This window comes from Oryx dammah, unplaced genomic scaffold (genome assembly GCF_014754425.2).
Source record: "Oryx dammah isolate SB20612 unplaced genomic scaffold, SCBI_Odam_1.1 HiC_scaffold_18, whole genome shotgun sequence".
Taxonomy (NCBI): domain Eukaryota; kingdom Metazoa; phylum Chordata; class Mammalia; order Artiodactyla; family Bovidae; genus Oryx; species Oryx dammah.
This window is the reverse complement of record NW_024070202.1, coordinates 39,443,593-39,466,466: the sequence shown is the minus strand read 5'-3', so window position 1 is coordinate 39,466,466 and position 22,874 is coordinate 39,443,593. Positions and strand designations below refer to the sequence as shown.

At 34.7% G+C, this 22,874-nt stretch overlaps 1 protein-coding gene across 2 annotated transcripts in view; it reads right to left on the bottom strand.

Moving 5' to 3' along the window:
- The window catches only part of HGF (hepatocyte growth factor), an 84,888-nt gene that overhangs the window by 28,544 nt on the left and 33,470 nt on the right, over positions 1-22,874 (bottom strand). For both annotated transcript variants that reach the window (XM_040260728.1, XM_040260729.1), the window contains 2 exons: positions 8,953-9,127; positions 5,514-5,641 (listed from right to left, as the gene is read on the bottom strand). In XM_040260728.1, the coding sequence (XP_040116662.1) occupies positions 5,514-5,641; positions 8,953-9,127 (303 nt within the window). The remainder of the gene's footprint in view (positions 1-5,513; positions 5,642-8,952; positions 9,128-22,874) is intronic.

Sequence of the window (22,874 nt, the reverse complement as noted above, 5' to 3'; positions counted from 1 at the left end):
CCCCGCATCTTTCCTGAGATTACTTTCTGAACATTTAAAACACTATTAAAACATTAGTATTGGTATATGAGAGTATGTATTCAGATTGTTCTCATTTTGCCCCTTGCTTCTGTGTCATATTTGTACTCACTACTACCCACCATTAGAGTAACCAGTTTCCTTAGTTTCTTCTTTATGGTGCTTGTGTTTCTTTGTTTTTACTTTTCTGGCCAAAGATACATACCAAACATACATACATATATACATATGTAATATGAATATATAAGTTATATGTATATGTTCTATATATGTAATATTATATCCCATTTTTATTACTAGGAGTAAATACCTTTTATTAATAGAATACCAAATATATATTTTAGTGCCTTTTTTCATTAATAATATACTTGAAAATCACTTCATATTAATTCAAAAAAACTTTATCATTCTTTTTGCAAATCCACAGTGTTCCATTGTGTGATTTTGCCAGAGTAGATTTGTGTTGTTTTGCTAACATAGAAAATGCTGAAATCAAAAACTCATGCCTATGAGTTTCCATATTATTGGAGCTATATATTCAGATAGTGTATTGTTAGGTGACAGGATGGATGCATATGTAATTTAATTATTGTAATATTCCATTCCATAAGGATTTTACCATTTTTCATTCCCAAGAACAAAGTGTGAGAGTTCATATTCCCATACAGTTTTGCCAAAAGATAGTGTTGACTAGATTTTGAATTTTTGTGAATTTATATGTGAAAAATAGAAGTCCCATATTATGAAAAATCTCTACTTATATTTTAATTTTTTATTCTTAACTGTGACTTTAAGCATAATATGTTTTGTCCATTATTTAATTTTTTGGTCCTATATTTTTCACTTTCATAGCTTTTATATATTAAAAATATTTCTCTTTATCTGTGATATACATTTTAAAACTTGTTTCCAAATTTGTCATTTGTCTTTTGAAATTAAATATATAGGTTTGATTATGTTTTTGTCATGACACCTTTTGTAGCTATTTTTTTTCTTTTATTACCTTTAGAATTTGAGTGTTAAATAGAAACCACATTACTACATCTAAGAAATAAAGGTATTTTTCCAAGTTTACTCCTAGTATCTATATGGTTTCCATTTTTATGCTCATATCTGTTATCCATTTGAAGTTTATTTTCAGGTATGGTGCAAAGCATGGCTTAATTTTATTATTTTTCCAAATAGAACTTTATTGATCCACTATTATTTTTAATTTTTACCCAGTGACATATTGTGCCACATTTTAAATATAATCTCAGTAAGGAGTCTATTTTTAGATCCTGTGTTCTGTTCTAATTGTCAATTTATTCTTGTGGTAGAATTTTTTAAATTATAAACTTTAAAAAAATATTTTAGTATCTGATAAAGTTTTTTTACCTCTAATCACTTCTTTTTCACATTTTCCTTACTATAGTTACATATTTATTCTTCTAGGAAAGATTTAGAATGCATTTGTTTGATATGAAAAAAGTGGTAATCTATTTATTAATATCACATTAAATTTACAAATTAGCTTAGGTGAAACTGATGTATTTGTGATGTTGAGATCTTATATCAAGAGCAAGTGATTTTTTCTACATATTAAAGTACAATTTGGGACTTTCAGTAGTAATCTGAAATTTAATTACATAGATTTGCACATCTTTCCTAAGTTTACTCTTAAGTTTTCATCAGTTTGTTTCCTATTACAGATGTAGTTTTCTCTTTAATTATATCTTCAAACCCATATGTGAATGCTATTAATATTTGTATATTTATCATATATCATGCTACCTTAGTGATTTTTTTTTACTATTTGAATTCAGATTTCCAAGAATATTACAATTATATAATTTGTACAAAGATCTTTTGCCTTTTTACTCAATCAGTAAATATGCCTTCTTATCTAATTGTATAAAATGTCAATATTGCAATGTCAAAGAAAATAAAATGTTAAAATATTTATAATATTAATTAGTAAGGGAGATAGTGGCCTTCCCTGGAGTCTCAGTAGTAAAGAATCCACCTGCCAATGCAGGAGATACGGGTTCCATCCCTGGTTTGAGAATATATCCTGGAAAGAGAAATAGCAACTAACTCCAGTATTCTTGCCTGGGAAATCCAATGAACAGAGAAGCCTGGCAAGCTAGAGTCCATGGGGTTGCAAAGAGGTGTACATGACTGAGGATGCTATATATAGTTAGATATAGATATATATCTAGATACAGATATATATATACAGATATCTATATCTATATATAGTATACATGCTAGATATAGATATATATCTAGATACAGATATATATATAGCATGTATCCTATATATAGATATAGATATATATCTAGATACAGGTATATATACAGATATCCATATCTATATCTATATATAGATACATATATAGATACAGATATATGGGTGTGTAAGTTTGTATGTATACTGAATATTCTTGAGTATTATTATGAAGAATGCATTAATTTTGTCACAGTAATTACAGAATCTGTTTAGATTTGTTATATGGTTGCTTTTCTTACAACTAAGGTGAATTATATTAATGGGTTTCTAAAACTGAACCATTTTTGTACTCAGACTATATTCAATCATTATGTATTATTTTCTTAATTTCTTTATTAAACTGTTCATTCAAATTTCATTTAAGATTTTACATTAATATTTACAAATGATATGAATGTATAGTTTTCTTCTCTGATACCTTTATCATATTTAGGATTCAATGTTATGACTTCATCCAGAAATAATTTGAAATTTTTATTACATTTGTTAAGCTATAGGACAATTAATGTAGCACTGTGACCACTTGATCTGTGAATTCATCAAGGCATGATGTGGTTTGTGGTGGAACAATTTATTATAAATTTCCATGTTTGTTCTATAGGAATGAGTCTAAATTTTCTTTCTCTAACAGGGTCAATTCAACTAACTTGAATTTTCCTAGTGTATTATCCATTTTATTTTCATTTTCAGTTTTCATATGAGGTTGTATAAAATAATCTCATGTTTTCTAATTTTCCAGTTCATTGGTTATCTTTACCTTCATAATTATTATTTTATATATTTATCATCTCTCTTGAGTCATGGTTAATGGTTGTCCATTTTGTTAATTTTTTCAAAGAATCATCGTTTAGCTTTATTCGTTAGTTCTACTATCTTTTCTTTACTTTTATAATGTCTGCTTTTGTCCTAGTTATTTCCCTTCTTCTGTTGCTTTTGATTTACTTTTTTTACGCTTCTTTGAGTGGGAAATTTCATTTCCCTGTCTTTATCATATATTATTGATATAAATATTTAAAGCTGTGAATTGTTTTCTACCTTAAATGTACTTGATATAATCTAATACAGTGTTTCATCAGTATTTTTAAAGAAATTCTACAATTTTGATTTTTAACAGTTATTTAATATCCAAATGGAAAAGCTTTTATATATATGCTAATTCAGATGCTGCAAGATTTGAGTAAAGTTTTTAACTCATCAACCTCTATGTAAAATTTATGTTTCCTGTTATATACAGAGGGATAAGTGCACCATTCTTTCAGGTGTGTGTGGGAGGGAGGGTTGGATAGGTATGTGTATGTGTGTGTCTCTCCATGCACACATATCATATATGTAACAATGCATAGTATTAGCTTGGCAGTATTCTACAATGATATGACTGTCTGATAAAATTTCACAACTCTGTAGGCTAACTGTCTCAATACAAATTGCTCCACAGGACCCTGCAGATTGTTATATATCAGGTATATTGTTAAATAAAAAGATTATAATATATTGTTAAAATATTAATGAAAAGCAGAAAGCATGGGGGTAATAGAAAGGTCATTTTAAGGAGAAGTCGTGTAAATCCTAGCTGTGTTACTTTGAAAATTTAGGCAAGTTACTTGAATTCCACAAAACTAATGTCTTCATCTATTAATGTGTAGGTTTACTATATAAGCAATAACATCAACTTTGCTTTCAAAACCAAAAATCTATATTCTATTACCTGATCCTTTGATAAGTGATATATCTGTACATAAAAGCATCTTGATACACACCAGAAGCTTATAAAACAATTATTCTCATTTGCCTCTATCACTCAGAAATTAGCAGTAATTGTTTAAATGAATAAAGCAGGGACAAAATAGATCCATCTGGTACCAAACCTTCTTTAATCATTGTTTTCAACTTTATTTCCAACTGACCTTTAAAGTCTGCCCAGGAAGAGTGAAACTGATTGAAAAGGGACTCACCCCTTCTATCCTATACCACCGTTTTCAGAGTTGTTCACGAAAAATGGCACTGAGGGAAAGTCAGGGGATGGAAGAAGTATGTATAGGGCAATAAATCCATGAAACAAAGCTTTAAATTTGGTTTGGACTTTTTAGAATGATTTAGAACTGACCATGGCCATGACCATCAAAAGTAAATTTATGTGAAAGAATATGATTATTAAAAATCATAACTCCCAATTCATTCTATACCGATAAATGCCCAGAGGCCAACATTATTATTATTGTTTGACAAATGATTTTTTAAACCTGTTTCAATGTGACTTTTCTTAACCACTGCTCCCTGAAACAATTATTTGCAATGGTTGTCTGTGTTTCCAAGTACAATGGTGATTTATCTCAAAGCCCACTGTTGCATATCATCTCTACTGCTAACACTCCTGTCCACATCACTCTCCTTTCTTGCCTAGATTACCAAAACAATCATTCAACTGATCCCCTTGTTTTGGCCCTTGTCAGGAGCTCTGGCTATTTTTCATAATGCAGCCAGAGTCATCCAGTTAGAATTGAAATCAAACAGATCATTTAATTTCCCTTCTCAGAATCCTACAGCAGTCTCTTCTCTTTCAGAATAGAAGTGTAAATCCTTCCAGTTTTTACAAGACCTATGCAGTTTTAGCTCAGCTGCTCTCTCACCTCATCTGCTACTCTCTACCTTGCTCCTTCTGTAACAGCCACAATGATGTGCTGTTTCTTTCTTTTAACTTTTCAAGCACTTTCCCATTCATCTCATTTTCATCTGCAATTTCCTCTCCCCAGAATGCTCTTTACAATTATGTACATGGTACATGCTGCTCTCCCACTCTTTCAGGTCCTCCTTGCCTTATATGTAAGATATTCTCAGACCATTAAAATGTAAAATAGCAACATCCTCCTCTCTCTAACTCTGGGACATTTATCTCTCTAGCACTTACACAAATTAGCTTACTATCCCCACCTCCATTTTAATTTTGCTTGTTTTTTGTTTGCTGGACATTAGTTCCATGGGGCCAGAGACTTTTCTTTACTGGTATATCCACAGTGCCTAAAACTGTCCCTGGCACTAGTACACAGTCACATAAATAAATGGATATTGAGCAAATTAATTTAAAAAAGAAATCAAACTTTGGACTTTTGTGATTTTGTTTGCTAACATGCAATAAGAAATAGCTCATCTCCTATAAAACATATACTCCCTTTAGGCATTTCCACTGAGTTTAATCATGCCCACACTGCGAAATGTCAGCTATTACCTTGTCCACTTGGCACGTCGCATTTTGGAATTTGGGAGCAGTAGCCAACTCGGATGTTTGGATCAGTGGTAAAACACCACGGTGACTCAGCCCCATCTGGATTTCGGCAATAATTTTCTCTTAGGTCCCTATTGAGAATAAGCATGTTAATGTGAATTGCCAGGGTTTCTTACACTGGTGAAGTCAGTGTTATTACATTTCTAGAATCCCAGAATGTATGCATTCTATAAATAGAACTCTACAGTTTAGCTTCGGGATAGTTTTAACAATTCAGAATTCAGTAGACACGGCTGACACTGCCCACATTACTGAAATAAATGCTGTCAGATGTCAGAATTCTTTTCCTTCCACAGACCTGGAGTTTCACACAAATACTACTGCTTCATGAAAAAGAGAAAGAGTACCACTTCATTATTCTCACTCATTTTTAAGACTTGGACTCTCAACTATTACAATTTTTAAAGTCTGGTCTGTTACTCATTGTATTTTCATGGATCATAGATAATGTAGAAACAACATTCTCTTTGCAGAAGAAAGACTATTATAATTAAGTCTTTAATTACTCTTGTTTAAAAATGAATTTCTACCTATTCAAACATTTGCCATGAAAAACATATTTATTCTTTAAATTCTGTATTTCTTTGATTTATTTAATTCACCACATAGATTTCTTTTAATTACAAAGTAGTTCTTTCTTGATTTAGAGATATTACCTGAAATTTTATATTTCTGTAAAATTAAGGCTTAATTACAATATAGAAAACCTACCTATAGAAAAAGTTGTCAACATAGCACATGTACTTCCTTTCCTCAGTGACATAGTTAGACATTTGGAGCTTGTGATAAGGAAAAAGTCTAAATTAATATTATCTGTATGTAAAAGGATTTTACCTTAATACAAAGTTCACATTAAATAAAATGGGGAGCTCATGATTTGTTCCCCTGATAGTGCTCTCTAATTTGAAGAAAGTGTGTACTTTCTTTCCATAGATCTCTCTAATAATTTAACAAAATTAACATTCATTCTATAGGAAGGTATGCTATTTCACTTAGGCCCAATTAAAAATACTACACATTTAATACTAATCAGTTGACCATTAGAAACTGAAAACCATTTTTTAAAAAAGCTTGAGTTTGGTTATAAAATCAACACGTAATAGTTTATCAAGCCAAAATAGGTCCTGACATAAACTACGTTATTTAAGGTTGTAAGAACAGTGAGTGCCAATAGATTTGACCATTCTATAGCAAATGTTCTTATTTATAACCCACATTTAAACCTTTACTCTTCTTATAAAATCATAAAATTATTAACTGGAGAGATGAAGAAAATTTTTTCTTCTAACTAGTTTATACTCACATTTAAAAAGATTATGTCAGTACAATATATGTGCACTGAATTTTATATAAAATGTACAGAAATTTGCAATTTTAAATGAATAATTGCTTAGTTAACTTTGAGTTGTAATTTAAGGCAAGATAATGGTAAAATATATATCTAAGGCTATCAAAAAACTTAAAGTTCCCCTTTTATAATCTATATCTAGAAGCACCTCATTAATTTAGATTAAACCAGAAAGTCAAGGTTTGCTCAAATATTTTTTTCTAAGTATTCACCTCACTTGAAGAATCAGTTACAATGATTAAAACAAATTCATGATTGTATGATTCATGTACATCATCACAGGCAGTATTTTTTTAGTTATAGTGCTTTAAAAATTGTCATTTGTAAGGAATCTCAGTACTGCGGCAAACAGTGTTTGGTACAACCAGAGACACCTGCCCAGTACTCCATTCTCTGCTAGCCCATAAACAGTAAATGCATCAATACTCTGAGTAAAATCATACATCAGATTTTATGTGTTTAATAACACAACTCACTTTTTGTTTTTTCATATTTATGTTTATCTTGACCAAATAATCAATTAAGAAAGAATAGCTTGGTGGTTGTGGTGGTTTAGTCACTAAGTTGTGTTTGACTCTTGCAACCCCATGGACTGTAGCCCATGATTCTCCAGGCAAGAGTAATGAAGTGGGTTGCCATTTCCTTCTTCAGCGGATCCTCCCAACCCAGGGATCGAACCTGGGTCTCCTGCATTGCAGGCAGAGTCTTTACCCACTGAGCTACAAGGGAAGCCTTCCCCCCCAAAAAAGAATAGCTTAAATTCCAATAATATATAGCAACTAAACTTTTGATCATTTTTTATTGTGAAACGTGTGGATTCAATTTCTATAATGATTTTCTTTTTCTTACAGATGAGGTTAATTTGGTTCACATACACAATCTTGAGTATTACCAGTCATTAGAAGTTAACCAGAAGTGTGCGTGGCACTGATACTGTCTTCTTTGTCTCTCTTAACTATTCTTTTCTCATTTTCTTTGTTCTCTCTACTTTTATGTTTATTTCTGAGGTGTGAAACACATGGGTCAAAAATAGAGTGAATTGCTGTGAAGAAAGTGAGGGAAATAAACAGAGTGGCAACAATGCATTTATTATAAAATAATTTAAAAACATACAACAGGTGAATATTTAGTATCTAAGCAAAGAACTCTGAATTGGTTAAAAAATTTTAAATCATATAAAAAACCGTTAACTATATCCTCTCTCCAGTGAATGGGCCAACTAATGTTCATAGTTCTCCATCTTGAAATGTTAAGCCCTCTTATTAAAAGTCAGTTACATAAAGCCAATATATGTTATTTATAGGTGCTATTTCAGCAAAGCCACTATGAATGACACGTGTGTTATAAATTTTAAAAGCAATCATTTTATGTTCCTAATAACAAGGTGGACAATTTAAAAACACATGGCATTGTGGCTGTCCAACAAAATTCTAGTGGTGAAGAAAAGCAGCCATGGGGAAGAACATAACAAGTATATAACTGATATTCAAGGGCAGTTTCTTCAGCTTGATTCATTTATACAATTGTTTTACTTCTCTACTTGTTAAATAAAATTTTGAAACAATTAAAAAATTTCATATAAAACTATAAATTTTTTTTTCAAGGCTGAAAACTCATCAGTTTACATGTTGACTTAAATCAAGGTATGCCTTGTAATCTCCCCTAAAGTTAATATGAAAATTTAAGGAAGCACTAGTTTGAAAGTTTCCTGGTTATCGTTACCACTAATTTGTTAATTAAATAGACCTGCAAGAACAAAGCTATGATCAGAAACCTAAAGATGTGTTTCCCAAAGCATGGATGGTACATCAACCAACCATCTGATTCAGAACCAGCAAGAGCAGTTGCTAAAATGTATTATTTGCAGTCCAAATTTCAGACCTGAAGAATCAAAAATTGGGGGTGGATGTATCTGCCTTTTAATTGCTAAATTTTCCCTAGGCACACTAAAGATTAAGGATCACTAACATAGAAATTAGTAAAAATCAACCATTCTGCCTACTGAAATTTATAATATTTCCCTAATTTACTCACTTGCACTTGAAATTTTCAGGAGTAATGTCATGCTGGTGAGGATACTGGGAATCCCAACGCTGACAGGGAATTCCATTCCAAATGGTATTGATGGTGCCCCGGTAACCTTCTCCTTGACCTTGAATGCATTCAGTTGTTTGCATAGGGACATCTGTGTCATTCGTAGTACTGTGGGCTATTGGTAAGAAGAAATATAAATTTAAATAAAATAATTTAATTTGTCATCTAACTCTTAGAGTTCACTTGCATTTTATTTGTAGGATTTTCTGTCACATAAGTTTTTACAATAATTGAATGAAATAAAAAATTCAGTTAATCATTATTACTATCTAATTCAACCAAAAGGAGGAATTAAAACGGTGGGCTTAACTTGTTGACATTTTAAAAATATTACTTGCCCCTAAGCAGATTTATTTCTTGCCTTTTTGTTTGTCCAATTTCCGTGCTTACCATACCTGATAAAGATCCTGAAAATCTCAGTAAGAAAATATTTAAAGTACAAAATTAAACTTATAAAACTTGAGGTCTCTCTTTGTCTTAAAATATACTCACTTGTACAAAATATAACTCAAAGCATTCTGAAGCAACTAAAATTCATATATCTTCTCAAAACATGCATGAAAATGTTTATGTTTCCATGTAAACTCACCAGTTACCTTTAACCTAAATGGTTATTCAAGATGCCTCTGGATAAAACTCAAGTTGACACCCTCTAGGATAGTTTAAAAAGTGAATAAATGTCTTTTATTCATCTATTCTGGAATTTGATGTATCATTTCTCCAAAGGAGAGGTCAGAATTAGACATGTCTTCAGAGGCTAGGGATGTGTATAAAAATGTATCATATTTAACAGTGTAAATACTTTTAAAGTGACTCTTTAGCTTCATTTTGAATTTCTTTCTTTCTTGCAAATAATTATTACCTTATGTGGCTGAATGCTTTATTTCATCGAGTTCCTTGCAAAGGTAGTAGAGCCTAAGTTTGGAGTTGTTCTATGAAGCTTTGTGAAAAATAAGGATTAATTAATGACCATCTCAACCACTGGAATAATTTAAACAGAGATTTTCACAAACTGCTTATTTAGTAATTTTTCTTTTAAAAAACTTCTTCTTCAGCTCATCTTAAAATGTGTTATTTCTTAAGTATGTGCTTTAGGGAATAGAAATGCAGCTTAGAAACATTCTAAATTAAAAAGAAATCCAAATTGACATGAGAAAATGTCCACAGATTGACCCGTAAAATGGACATTGAGAGTGGATGACTTAGAAATTAGTATCTGTTGATATTGGCAATGTATATTGATTCAGAGGGCTTTCTTCATAGCTCAGTTGGTAAAGAATCTGGCTGCAATGCAGGAGACCCCAGTTTGATGCCTGGGATGGGAAGAGCTCCTGGAGAAGGGAAAGGCTACCCACTCCGGTATTCTGGCCTGGAGAATTCCATGGACTGTATAGTCCATGGATGCAAAGAGTTAGACACAACTGAGCAACTTTCACTTCACTTCATTGGTTCAGGAAGAACAAAAATTTGGAACTGAGAAATTATCTGTATAGAAGTTCGTACTATTCAAGTTCATTATGATTTTAATACTACCTGAAGTTCTTTAAGGAAATAGAAAATAAATTAAATTTCATAGATTCTGAGGGTTAGAACTATATTTCATTAAAACAAATGCTACTAAGCTATTTTTTCTGATAATTTGAGTGGATTGTTAAATGATGTGAGGAGACTGGGTATGTGCAGGAAGTCTTTAAAGGGTGACAACTCTGAAACAGGTTCTGATATATACATCTAATTATAAAACTATGATGTGAAAAAAGACAAAAGGAATGTCCCCAGGAATCTGTCACTTCATTAGCTTAACATTTTAAGAAGAAAACTTTTCATCCCCCACTTCTTGGACGCAAGCTCCTGGGCAGTAAACTTGTGACCTCAGTCAGGTCTCAGATTACTGACAACGGCAAGAAGGTCAGAGTTGGGGCAGCCAGAGCAAAAACACTTCCGCTACTCTCATGGACTTCGTTGCCTGACTTGGGTACTACAGCTCTCTGACCTTCCTAGTTATGTGTGTCTGTTTTGTTTTGAGTGTTAGTGATCCATCCTTCTCAGTATCATTTTGGCACTATGAACTTGCAACTGAAGAATCCAGTCAGCCAGGGCCATCTTTGGCTAGATAATGGGCCTTGCACACCCATCAGAGGTGAACACACTCTACTCCTTGTACCCCACTATAATTGTCTAGACATCAACCTAAACAATGTAAAAAGAGGAATGATAACATTTTAAAGCTAGTAAAAGATAAATATTTTTCTAATTTGAGGTTAAGTTTTCGAATTTTTGGAGTCCTGGTGAAAAGAAATATCTATATTACAAAAACTCTAAGTCAAAGAAAAGACTACCTGTATAAGAATATTGAGGAAAATATTTCTTTGCTGATCAAGGCATTAAAAGTTCAGTGTCAAGTTCAGAGAAATGAATTGTTTTACTGACCTTGCACCTCAACTGCAGAGGTTCCCAGAAAGTTTTAAAGACTTTGTTTTCACTTTAAAAGTAACTATCATAAAATCCTCATTTGAACAATTATGCTAAATATTTTTTTCTGAACTTTCCTTATTATATTTTAAAAATGATGTAAACTTATTTTAAGGAGTCACTATTATTCACTAAAAGAGAGTGTAAATTAAAATGGTTAGATAAAAACTAAATTTTTGGATTTGGATTAAATAATTGGATTTTTGAACAGATTCCAATTTGGAGGATTATTGAACAATTTCCAATTTTGAAATTATAAAAATTTATAGAAGACAAACAATTTTTGCACATTAGTAAAAATACAATATTGTACAGAATAAATATAATTTCATTAGGTCTTGTTATAAACTGAATATTTGTGTCTTCCTCAAATTCATATGTCAATATCCTAATCCCCATGTTATGGTATTAGACAGTGGGGCCTTTGGCAAATGTTTAGGTTTTAACAGCAGAGCCCTCATAAATGGGGTATAAAAGAGACCCTGCAGAGCTCCCTTGCTTCTTCTACCATATGAAGACACAGGGAAGAATTAGCCATCTATGAACCAGGAATCAGCCCCTCTATACACCAAACCTGCTGGCACCTTGACCTTGGACTTTCAGCCTCCAGATCTATGGGAAATATATTTCTGTTGTTTAGAATCTACCAAGTCTATGGTATTCTCTTATAGCAGCCTGAAATAAGTCTGGCCCTATCAAGATGTAAAGAATCTAAATAATATTATTGTTTTTGACTCTTATTTTAATAAGCACCTGTAACTTGCATTCTAAAGGAGATCAGTCCTGGGTGTTCATTGGAAGGACTGATGCTAAAGCTGAAACTCCAACACTTTGGCCACCTCATAGAAAGAGCTGACTCATTGGAAAAGACCCTGATGCTGGGAGGGATAGGGGGCAGGAGGAGAAGGGGACAACAGAGGATGAGATGGCTGGATGGCATCACCGACTCGATGGACATGAGTCTGAGTGAACTCCGGGAGTTGGTGATGGACAGGGAGGCCTGACGTGCTGCAGTTCATGGGGTTGCAAAGAGTCGGACACAACTGAGCAACTGAACTGAACTGAACTGAACTTTGAAATATGTAACCTGAAACAACTTGATGATTTTACTTATTGTGGTGTTTTAATTCAGTAGAAATATTTCTTATGATTTAACTACAAACTATCAATATTTATATAGTATTTTTATTTACTTAAAAAGTACCCTCTGAAGTCAGTATTTATCCATTCCAGCTGCTAGAAGAGGCCCCATAAACAAAGCTACATAATTTGATGGCGATGTATAGAATAAATAATATAAGCAAAAAAAGATATATTAGTACAACAAGGTAACTACATAGCTTTCATTAATTAGTAACAGTTATTGTAAGACTTTATGCAGCTATTTAATAAATATTATCTGAGGTGGACAATGAATGATTTGTCCATAGACCATTTAACTGATATAAATGTTTGATCTCTGCCGCCTACATGAATACTTATGATTCAAACAAAAGGAATTATTCCTGGTCTGCAATAAAATAGACTCCCTCAGCTGTCCTACTATATAAACATCAAAACTTGGAGCAAAAACAAAACAAATGTTTCATGCTATTTGATTTGAAAGGGCTGTTAAATGTTGGGAAATCTATTCTTTTGGACTTAATACTTCAACATTAGACCTGAATAAGGGAAGGCTTTGAAGAGTCTCCAGTGGCCTAGCAAAGTGTTAAAGAAGCACAGAAACATCCCCAGTATCAGCTGAAGATTATTAAGTTTAGCCAAAGCAACATGTTTTTAAAATATTCCATCTCAACATCCACAAATTTTTCTGCAAGTATGTCTACCAGGCTTACACCGAAAATACCAGGAACTCTTCTGAGAGTTTCTAACAAATAAAACATTTTGCCAGGGTTGTAAGTGGTGGTCACCCTTTGGAAGCAGATGCAAAGATATCTATATGATCCTCAGTGGCCTATGAGTGAAGGAATGTTTTTCTTTGATGACTGACACAAAGTTTTCTATTTGGAAATGCTTTAAGAAAAAAAATGCTATTGAAAAATGTCACTGTCTTGTTAGAACGTGATCAAATACAATGGGTGTCTCTTAGAACATTAATTTCACTTTGCTGGTATGGATGTGCTGTGATCTTATTATTATACTATTTGGTAGAGAATTTTAAGGTCTGAATAGATTTTTTGAGAGAATTAACATTAATTTTTATGTAATTGCTAGGAAAACCCTCTTGCCTCCAAGACAATGTATAATAAATTGACCCTTTTTCTCTGTTAAAGGCTAGCTGAGTCCTTGCGGAGAGACCACCAGGCCCTGACAGAGGTCTGTGAAAGGCAATGGAGAATGTGAGTTACACACATATATGACAGAAAGCCACATCCAGGGCTCCATAACTTTTACATGGACAATTAGTAAATCTACATTTACAGTCCCCTTAGCCCTCCAAAAACTTTGGATTTCTTAGTGGTGACAAGCTATTGCTGTTCTTTTGCCTATAGCTAAGAACAAGTTGCTTCATAAGCCATTGGCTAAATACCTGATTATTCTTAGAATAATTCAACCCAACCTACTTCTTATTCCCAGCTACTGAAGAGCAATTGAAATGTAGGATTTACTTTACGATGGTCCCTGGATATTTAGAACAATGTGTAAAGCTACTCTCCCATCATCAGACTTCTGCTCTTTGGGCTGCAAAGGGCAGGATAAGGCTCAATGTAAATTTAAAGAGCTCCTTGTTTTAAACTGTCATGAGAGAATAGTATAAAGACCTCCAAAACACAAACCTCAAATTGCTTCCATGTTTTCTTTCCATGTGAACCTGGAATTCATGTCTGAAACTTTTCCCTGGACTTTTTCCAATTCTTTTCTGTTGTAAAATGCTCAGGAGACAAGACTTTCATGAAAGGTCTTCAATTTTATTCTCTTATTCCTTAGAAGATGACTTAGAAAAGACCTCCATTACAAGATCTTTCCCTTGAGAAAGGATATTGATAGCAATTTTTTCCTGACACTGAATACAATGAGAGGACTATATTTCTATGAATCTCTGTTCTGGCCTTGAATTAATTAATAAAATTTAGACAAATAATTAGCTTGCTTTAAGAAAGAAAATGATTTACTAAAGTCAGTTTCCCAACACACAAAGACACTGAATTTTAAAAGGTTATATATTCCTTCCTTTAAGATGATGCCAATGTACATTGGTTACTAGGAGAAAGGATTCTTTTAATTTAAAACCAGTGGCAACATATCTTCTCAAGTCACCATAACAAAATAAAACTGGATAGCTTAATCAACAGTAATATATTTTCTTATAATTCTGGCAGCTATAAAGTCCAAGATTAAGGTGGTAGGTAACCAGTGATTCCTGGTGAGAGTTCTAGATGTAGGTATAGACATACCCTTTTGGTATGTCCTCATATTGTAGAGAGGGAGATTATGCCCATCCTCTACTTTTAAGGCCACAAACCCTATTGTTTTAGGATCCCATCATTATACTTCATCATCCTTAATTGTCTCCTAAGAACCCAATTCCAAATACAATAAGGGTTTAGACTTCAGTGTATAAATTTTGAGTAGAAGAACACAAGTCAACCCATAATGATAATTTTGATAGAAATCTTAGCTATCAGAGATCTGCCTAGGCCACACTTTTGCAGTGGGGAGTTATTCAACAAGTATAAAGTTTCAGTTATGCAAGATGAGTACGTTTTAGAGATCTAAGATACGACAGAGTAACTATACTTGACAATACTGTTATATACTAAACAATTGTTAAGAGAGTACACCTCAAGTTGTGTTCTTACCAAATACACACACAAAAAGGCAAGAGAAGTCAGGAGGAAACTTCTGAAGGTAATTAATATGGTTATTATCTTGATTGTAGAGATAGATACATAGGCATATGTTCAAAGCTATCAAACTGTGTTCATTAAATATGTGATATTTTTAAACATCAGTTATAGCTCAGTAAAGCTCTTAAAAATATAAAATGGCTCTGGACACTTATATATCAGAAGTTTAAAAAATAAGAGGGAAAAGAAAAAGGAGGCGAAAAAATAGGGAGGACGTCACAAGCTTTGTTTATTTTATTGAAGGAAAACCCATCAAGGCAAGCAGCAAAGGAGCAAAACTAGCTCAGGGAAGCATGAAATCTGACAGTGAGTTGAAATGATAGGAAGAAGGTAAGAAGCAAATCTTCCTAATTGGAAATGTTTGGGGAAAGCCGGTTTTTTACATGAAAATCAAAATGCATAGAATAAATTCCAAGAGACATTAAAAGAAAATGAAAAACTACCACTGATTAGGAAAGGAACAGTCATTCACTCAACAAAGACTTGAACTCCCGTCACGTGCAAGGCAATGTGGTAAGTCTCTGGGATACAAAAAAAGACATGGTCCTTACTCTTTTGGAGCTTAAAAATTTTGATAGAGAGAGCTATTAACCAAATAGCTTCAAAAATAAATGTGGAAACCAAACTCTGAGAAGTACATGGAAGGAGAGGTTTATGTTGCCATAAATATACAGTAAGGAATTTGACCCAGTCTGGGAAGTCAAATGAAGAAATGATAACTGACTTGAAATTTGTACAATGGGTAGCTGTCAATTAGGTTAGGAAGGAAGAGAACATTTTTTAAGGCAGAAGAGATGGCAGGGGTTGAAGGAACTATAATGGGAATATGGAAGATATGATGTATAGGAAGGAACATATCTGGCTGGAACAGAGAGCATGGAGAGACGTGTATATGAGGCTGGAGAGTCGGGTGGAGAAGTAAAAGATGGTTTTGTTTTGTCTGTGTCCTAAGATCAAAGGCAGTGACTGCAGAGTTTTAAACTGGTGTGTGTGTATGATGTGCTAGGCATAGGGAATGATATATTCAGATTATTTTTTAATAGTCTATTTGCCAAGTGGAGAAGGAGTTGGAGGGGAAAAGCTTGTGAACATGGATATAGCTCCACTCAGAAGTCCATCTGAATATTCAAGAAAGTTCAAAAATAATTCTGTCTTAGATAAAAGTGAAGTGAAATGGAGATTTGAGAGCTACATAGAAAATAAAATTTACAGGCCTTAATGATGTAGCAAATGTGAGACATGAAGGAAAGAGCATGTTTAGGATTATTTTAAGCTTTTGGATTTTAAACTGTGTAAATGGTGGTATCAGTCATGCAAAAGAGAGCATACAAAGCAGATTAGACCATCCTACAGGATAAATGAAGAAAATCTGAGAAAAAGAAAATAAATGATGGAAGTCTCCAAGAAGGCTGGTTGCTGGTGATGAAGAGTGGGAATAGATATACAACAAGTATATTCTAATTAGAGTATTTTTATGGGACATCAGCCTTACATATCTGACATGGAGCAAAAAAAGTTCTCAGAGGGATACCTGGCATTCCGGAGATCTTTGCAGGAATCTAGGAAGTCAAAACTGTTTTCATAACAATGCTAAAATGCCACTGGTCCTTTTTACAGTGGTATATCCAGGTGCACTTTGATGTATGATGTCCTAACAGACTGAATGCTGAAGCAAATACTGAATGCAGAAGACGCTCAGCTGTCTTCTTACAATTAAGGTAACATTAAAGAAATTTACCAAAAAAACAACAAAAAAAAATCTAAACCATTATCACTGTTCTATTTTTCTGAAAAAAAAAAAAAAGTTATTTTTCCTTTAAAATATTATATTTATTAACACTGAATGAGCTTATTATGTCTAATCAACTAATAAATGTTTTTAATTTATGTTTTAATTTCTAATACATTAGATATTGACTCATGTAACTAAGACCATTTGGTGTTCTCAATAATGTGTAAAGATATCCTCAGTTTAATTGATTTAAATAATCAATGGGACATCAGCCACAACATCAGGGATATAAACCACAAGTTAGTTTTCCAGTTGCCAAAGAGCTACTAAAGTTCACTTCAGAAAAGCACAATTAGTCCTAACAAATAGTTTATTTCTCTCTGAAAAGCATGCTGCTGCTGCTGCTGCCGCTAAGTCACTTCAGTCGTGTCCGACTCTGTGCGACCCCTAGACGGCATGAACTAATACATAAAACAAACTCTTACTCAGAATACAGAGTTATTGTTATAGGGAAAAACCATTAAAAAATAAGTACGTCGTTTAAGCACTACATGGGACCTCCAATCTTACTACATGTTTGTAGTCTTTTAAAATTCTGTATTCTTGGAGATCTGTTAAAGTTACATAGCAGAGTATGTGTAAGCTCTGCCATCTGGGGAGACATCCCGTTTTGAAGAATGTGGTGTGAAGGAGGACTGAAAAGGCCTGTCCCAGAACAGCCTAGTACACACTTGTCAGGTGAGGAACTTTCAGTGATACACTGATTTCAAGATGAGAAACTCAGAAGCAAAGTGAGAATTATAAACTCATAGTTCATTCAGCTTTTTCTCAAATAAAAGGAACTGAGGGCAGTGTTCAGAACTTTGGCTCTGGTGTAAAAACCCCATTGTCAAGGCATGTCATATTTTACTTTAGTAGTTTACGATACAATTGTGAAATTGCAATTTTATCAGATTTTGCTCTGTTTTGTTCACTTCTCTATCCCCAGAATCTAAAAAAATGACATATAAGAGCTACTCAGTAAATATTTGTTTAATGAATTCTATAGAAAAGAGGCAAATACGTCTCTTTATGCTCTCTCTACAGTGGCAACCCACTCTAGTACTCTTGCCTGGAAAATCCCATGGATGGAGGAGCCTGGTGGGCTGCAGTCCATGGGGTCGCGAAGAATCGGACACGACTGAGCGACTTCACTTTCACTTTTCACTTTCAGGCATTGGAGAAGGAAATGGCAACCCGCTCCAGTGTTCTTGCCTGGAGAATCCCAGGGACAGGGGAGCCTGGTGAGCTGCCGTCTATGGGGTCGCACAGAGTCGGACACGACTGAAGCGACTTAGCAGCAGCAGCAGCTGCAGCATGCTCTCTCTATGCTTCTTGGGAGTGCTGCTATGTCCAAGGCTTTTGCTTTCACTATTCACTTCTGATTTTGCATGACATTCATGGAAGACTGAACTTAAATATGCTTTGAGCACTGACATGAAGCAACTGCATCTCAATATAAACAGAACCAAACTTAATATCTTTCTCCTCAAATTTATTCCTCTTAAATATGCATCATTTAATCAACTTAGGAAAAAAAACTTTAGACTTTACCTTTTCCCTATCTCATTTCCAAGTTCATCCAACTTGTCATTATATATGGGACACTTTATATCATCGTTATATATTTGAACTCTTTAATATTGTTCACATCCTTCTTCACCTTGTTATTGTCACTGTTTACTGCCTTAGTTCACATTCTCTTTCTTACTTTACTGTTATGAGATGCACCTGCCTCCTTATTCAACACTGTGCTGCTGCTGCTGCTGTTGCTAAGTCACTTCAGTCGTGTCCGACTCTGTGCGACCCCAGAGACGGCAGCCCACCAGGCTCCCCCGTCCCTAGGATTCTCCAGGCAACAATACTGAAATGGGTTGCCATTTCCTTCTCCGATGCATGAAAGTGAAAAGTGAAGTCGCTCAGTCATGTCTGTCTCTTCAGCGACCCCATGGACTGCAGCCTACCAGGCTCCTCCTTCCATGGCATTTGCCAGGCAAGAGTACTGGAGTGGGTTGCCAGTGCCTTCTCTGCAACACTATGCTAACCACCCAGAATATATACTAATTCTTATGGATCAGTTCAGTTCAGTCGCTCAGTTGTGTCCAACTCTTTGCAACCCCGTGAATTGCAGCACGCCAGGCCTCCCTGTCCATCACCATCTCCCGGAATTCACCCAAACTCATGTCCCTCGAGTCAGTGATGCCATCCAGCCATCTCATCCTCTGTCGTCCCCTTCTCCTCCTGCCCCCAATCCCTCCCAGCATCAGAGTCTTTTCCAATGAGTCAACTCTTCGCAGGAGGTGGCCAAAGTATTGGCATTTTAGCTTTAGCATCATTCCTTCCAATGAACACCCAGGACTGATCTCCTTTAGAATGGACCAATAGTCTTCAAATGTTGGGGGTTTGTTTTTGGTTTTTGCTCTTGTTACTAAAATTATTATGAAAAATTACTTCTATTCCCTCTCATGTTTTTAAGTTGCCATCTACATTTTTATGCTAAGTTTAAATAGCTACAAAAGATGTGATTTCTAGCATGTTTTAACTATTGACAGTTTTAAAACAAAAAATTTTATATCACTCTTTTGAATGGATTTAAGGTTCTCTAAACACCACGGAGATTTATATCTACCTTTTTCTCGATAAAATGTACATTATCAAGTTCTTTTTCTCCTCGAATCATTTTCCATTCCACTTTAACCACAGAATGTTACTTTAGTGTAATATGTTTTATTTTATGTTGGAGAGTCTTTTATTGCTCATTTCTCATACTTTGCTGAAAGATTTTTATATATTTAAATCATTTTAAAATCTCTTGTGACTACAAAATTCTGACACAAATACACACTAAACACATGCACAGGCACACATGTACAAATACTACACACATATATATGTGTGCATATTATGAACTGTCCTTGCTGTTTAAATGCTAAGTCATGTCCAACACTTTTCAACAGCATGAACTGTAGCCCACCAGATACCTGTGTCCATGGGATTCTCCAGGCAAGAATACTGGAGTGGGTTGCAGTTTACTTCTCCAGGGGATCTTCTCAACCCAGGGATAGAGCCCACACCTCCTGCATTGCAGGCCTATTAGTGCATTATGGACTGTTGTACAGTTGATGAGCTCTGTCTGACTCTGCAACTCCAAGGACTGCAGCACGCCAGGCTTCCTTGTCCTTCACTATCTCTTGGAGTTTGCTCAAATTCAAGTCCATTGAGTCAATGATGTTATCTAACCATCTCATCCTATGCTGCTGCCCTCTCCTACTACCCTCAGTCTTTCCCAGCATCAGGGTATTTCCCAGTGAGTTGGCTTTTCACATCAGGTGGCCAAAGTATTGGAGCTCCAGCTTCAGCATCAACCATTCCAATGAATAATCAGTGTTGTTTTCCTTTAGGATTGACTGGTTTGATCACCCAGCTGTCCAAGCAACGCTCAAGAGTCTTCTCCAATACCGCAATTTAAAAGCATTGATTTTTTAGCACTCAGCCTTCATGATGGTCCAACTCTCACATCCATAAATGACTACTGAAAAAACCACAGCTTTGACTATATGGACCTATGTCAGCAGAGTGATGTCTCTGCTTTTTAATACACTGTCTAGGTTTGTCATGGCTTTTCTTCCAAGGAACAAGCATCTTTTAATTTCATGTCTGCAGTCACTGTCTGCAGTGATTTTAAAACCCCAAAACATAAAACATCTCAGTGCCATGAAGTCATTGGACTGGATGCCATGATCTTAGTTTTTTGAACATTTAAATGTTAGCCATTTTTTTCACTGTTCTTTTTCACCCTCATCAAGAGGCTCTTTAGTTCCCCTTTGTTGTCTGCCATTAGTGGTATCATCTGCATATCCCCTGACAATCTTGATCACCGCTTGTGATTCACCCAGCCCAGCGTTTCGCATGATGTACTCTGCATAGGAGTTAAATAAGCAAGGTGACAGTATACAGTGTTGACCTACTCCAGTCCGTCGTTCAGTGTGTCTGGTTCTAACTCTTGCTTCTTGACCTGCACACAGGTTTCTCAGGAGGTAGATAAGGTGGTCTGGTATTCTCATCTCTTTAAGAATTTTCCACAGTTTGTTGTTATCCAAAGATTTTAGCATAGTCAATGAAGCAGATGAAGATTTTTTTTTGGAATCTCTTTGATCTTTTTATGATCCAGCAGTTGCTGGGAATTTGATCTCTGGTTACTATGCCTTTTCTAAATCCAGCTTGAACATGTGGAAATTTTTGGTTCATGTACTGTTGAAGCATAGCTTGAAGGATTTTGAGCATTACTTTGCTAGCATGTGAAATGAGTACAATTATACGGTAGTTGAAACATACTTTAGCATTGCTTTTCTTTGGGATTGGAATGAAACTGACATTTTCTAGTCCAGTGGCCACTGCCGAGTTTTCCAAATTTGCTGGCATATTGGGTGAACTTTAACAGCTGCATCTTTCAGGATTTGAAATAGCTCAGCAGGAATTCCATCACCTCCACTAGTTTTGTTCATAGTAATGCTTCCTAAGACTCACTTGACTTCACACTTCAGGATATCTTGCTCTAGGTGAGTGACCAAATCATCCTGGTTATCTGGGTCATTAAGACCTTCTTTGTATAGTTCTTCTGTGTATTCTTGCCACCTCTTCTTAATATCTTCTGCTTCTGTAGGTCCTTACTGTTTCTGTCTTTTATTGTGCTCATCTTTGCATGAAATGCTCCCTTGGTATCTCTAATTTTCTTGAAGAGATCTCTAGTCTTTCCCATTCTGTTTCCACACCGCCCCCCACCCCACCCCCCTCCTCTATTTCTTTGTATTGTTCACTTAAGGCTTTCTTATCTCTCCTTGCTATTCTCTGGAACTCTGCATTCAGTTGGTATATCTTTCCCTTTCTCCTTTTACTTTCACTTCTCTTCTTTTCTCAGCTATTCATAAGCCCTCCTCAGACAAAAACCTTACCTTCTTGCATTTATTTTTCTGGGGGATGGTTTTGGTTATCAATTCCCATACGATGTTATAAACCTCTGTCCATAGTTCTCAGGGACTCTGTCTACCAGATCTAATCCCTTGAATCTACTTGTCACCTTCACTGTATAATCATAAGTGATTTGATTTAGGTCATATCTGAAAGTGGTTTTCCCTACTTTATTCATTTTAAGCCTACAGTTTGCAATAAGGAGTTCATGATCTGAGCCATAGTCAACTCCAGGTCTTGCTTTTGCTAACTGTATAGAGTTTCTCTCCATCTTCGGCTTCAAAGAACGTAATCTGTCTAATTTCAGTACTGACCATCTGGTGATGTCTACTGGTGATGTCTGGTGGTGACCACTCTGTAGAGTCATCTCTTGTGTTGTTGTTTGCTATGACCAGCATGTTCTCTTGGCAAAACTCTGTTATCCTTTGCCTCTCTTCATTGTGTACTCCAAGGTCAAACTTGCCTATTATTCCAGGTATCTCTTGACTTCCTACTTTTGCTTTCCAATCCCCTATGATGAAAAGGACATTTTTTTTTTCCTGGTGTTAGTTCTAGGAAGTGTTGTAGGCCTTCACAGAACTGGTCATCTTCCACTTCCTTGGCATCAGTGGTTGGGGCATAGACTCGAATTACTGTGACTTGAAAATTTTGCCTTGGAAACAAACCAAGATCATTTTGTTATTTTTGAGATTGCACCCAAGTACTGCATTTCAGACTCTTGTTGACTATGAGGGCTACTCCATTTCTTCTAACAGAGTCTTGCGTGTTGTAGTAGATATAATGTCATCTGAATTAAATTTGCC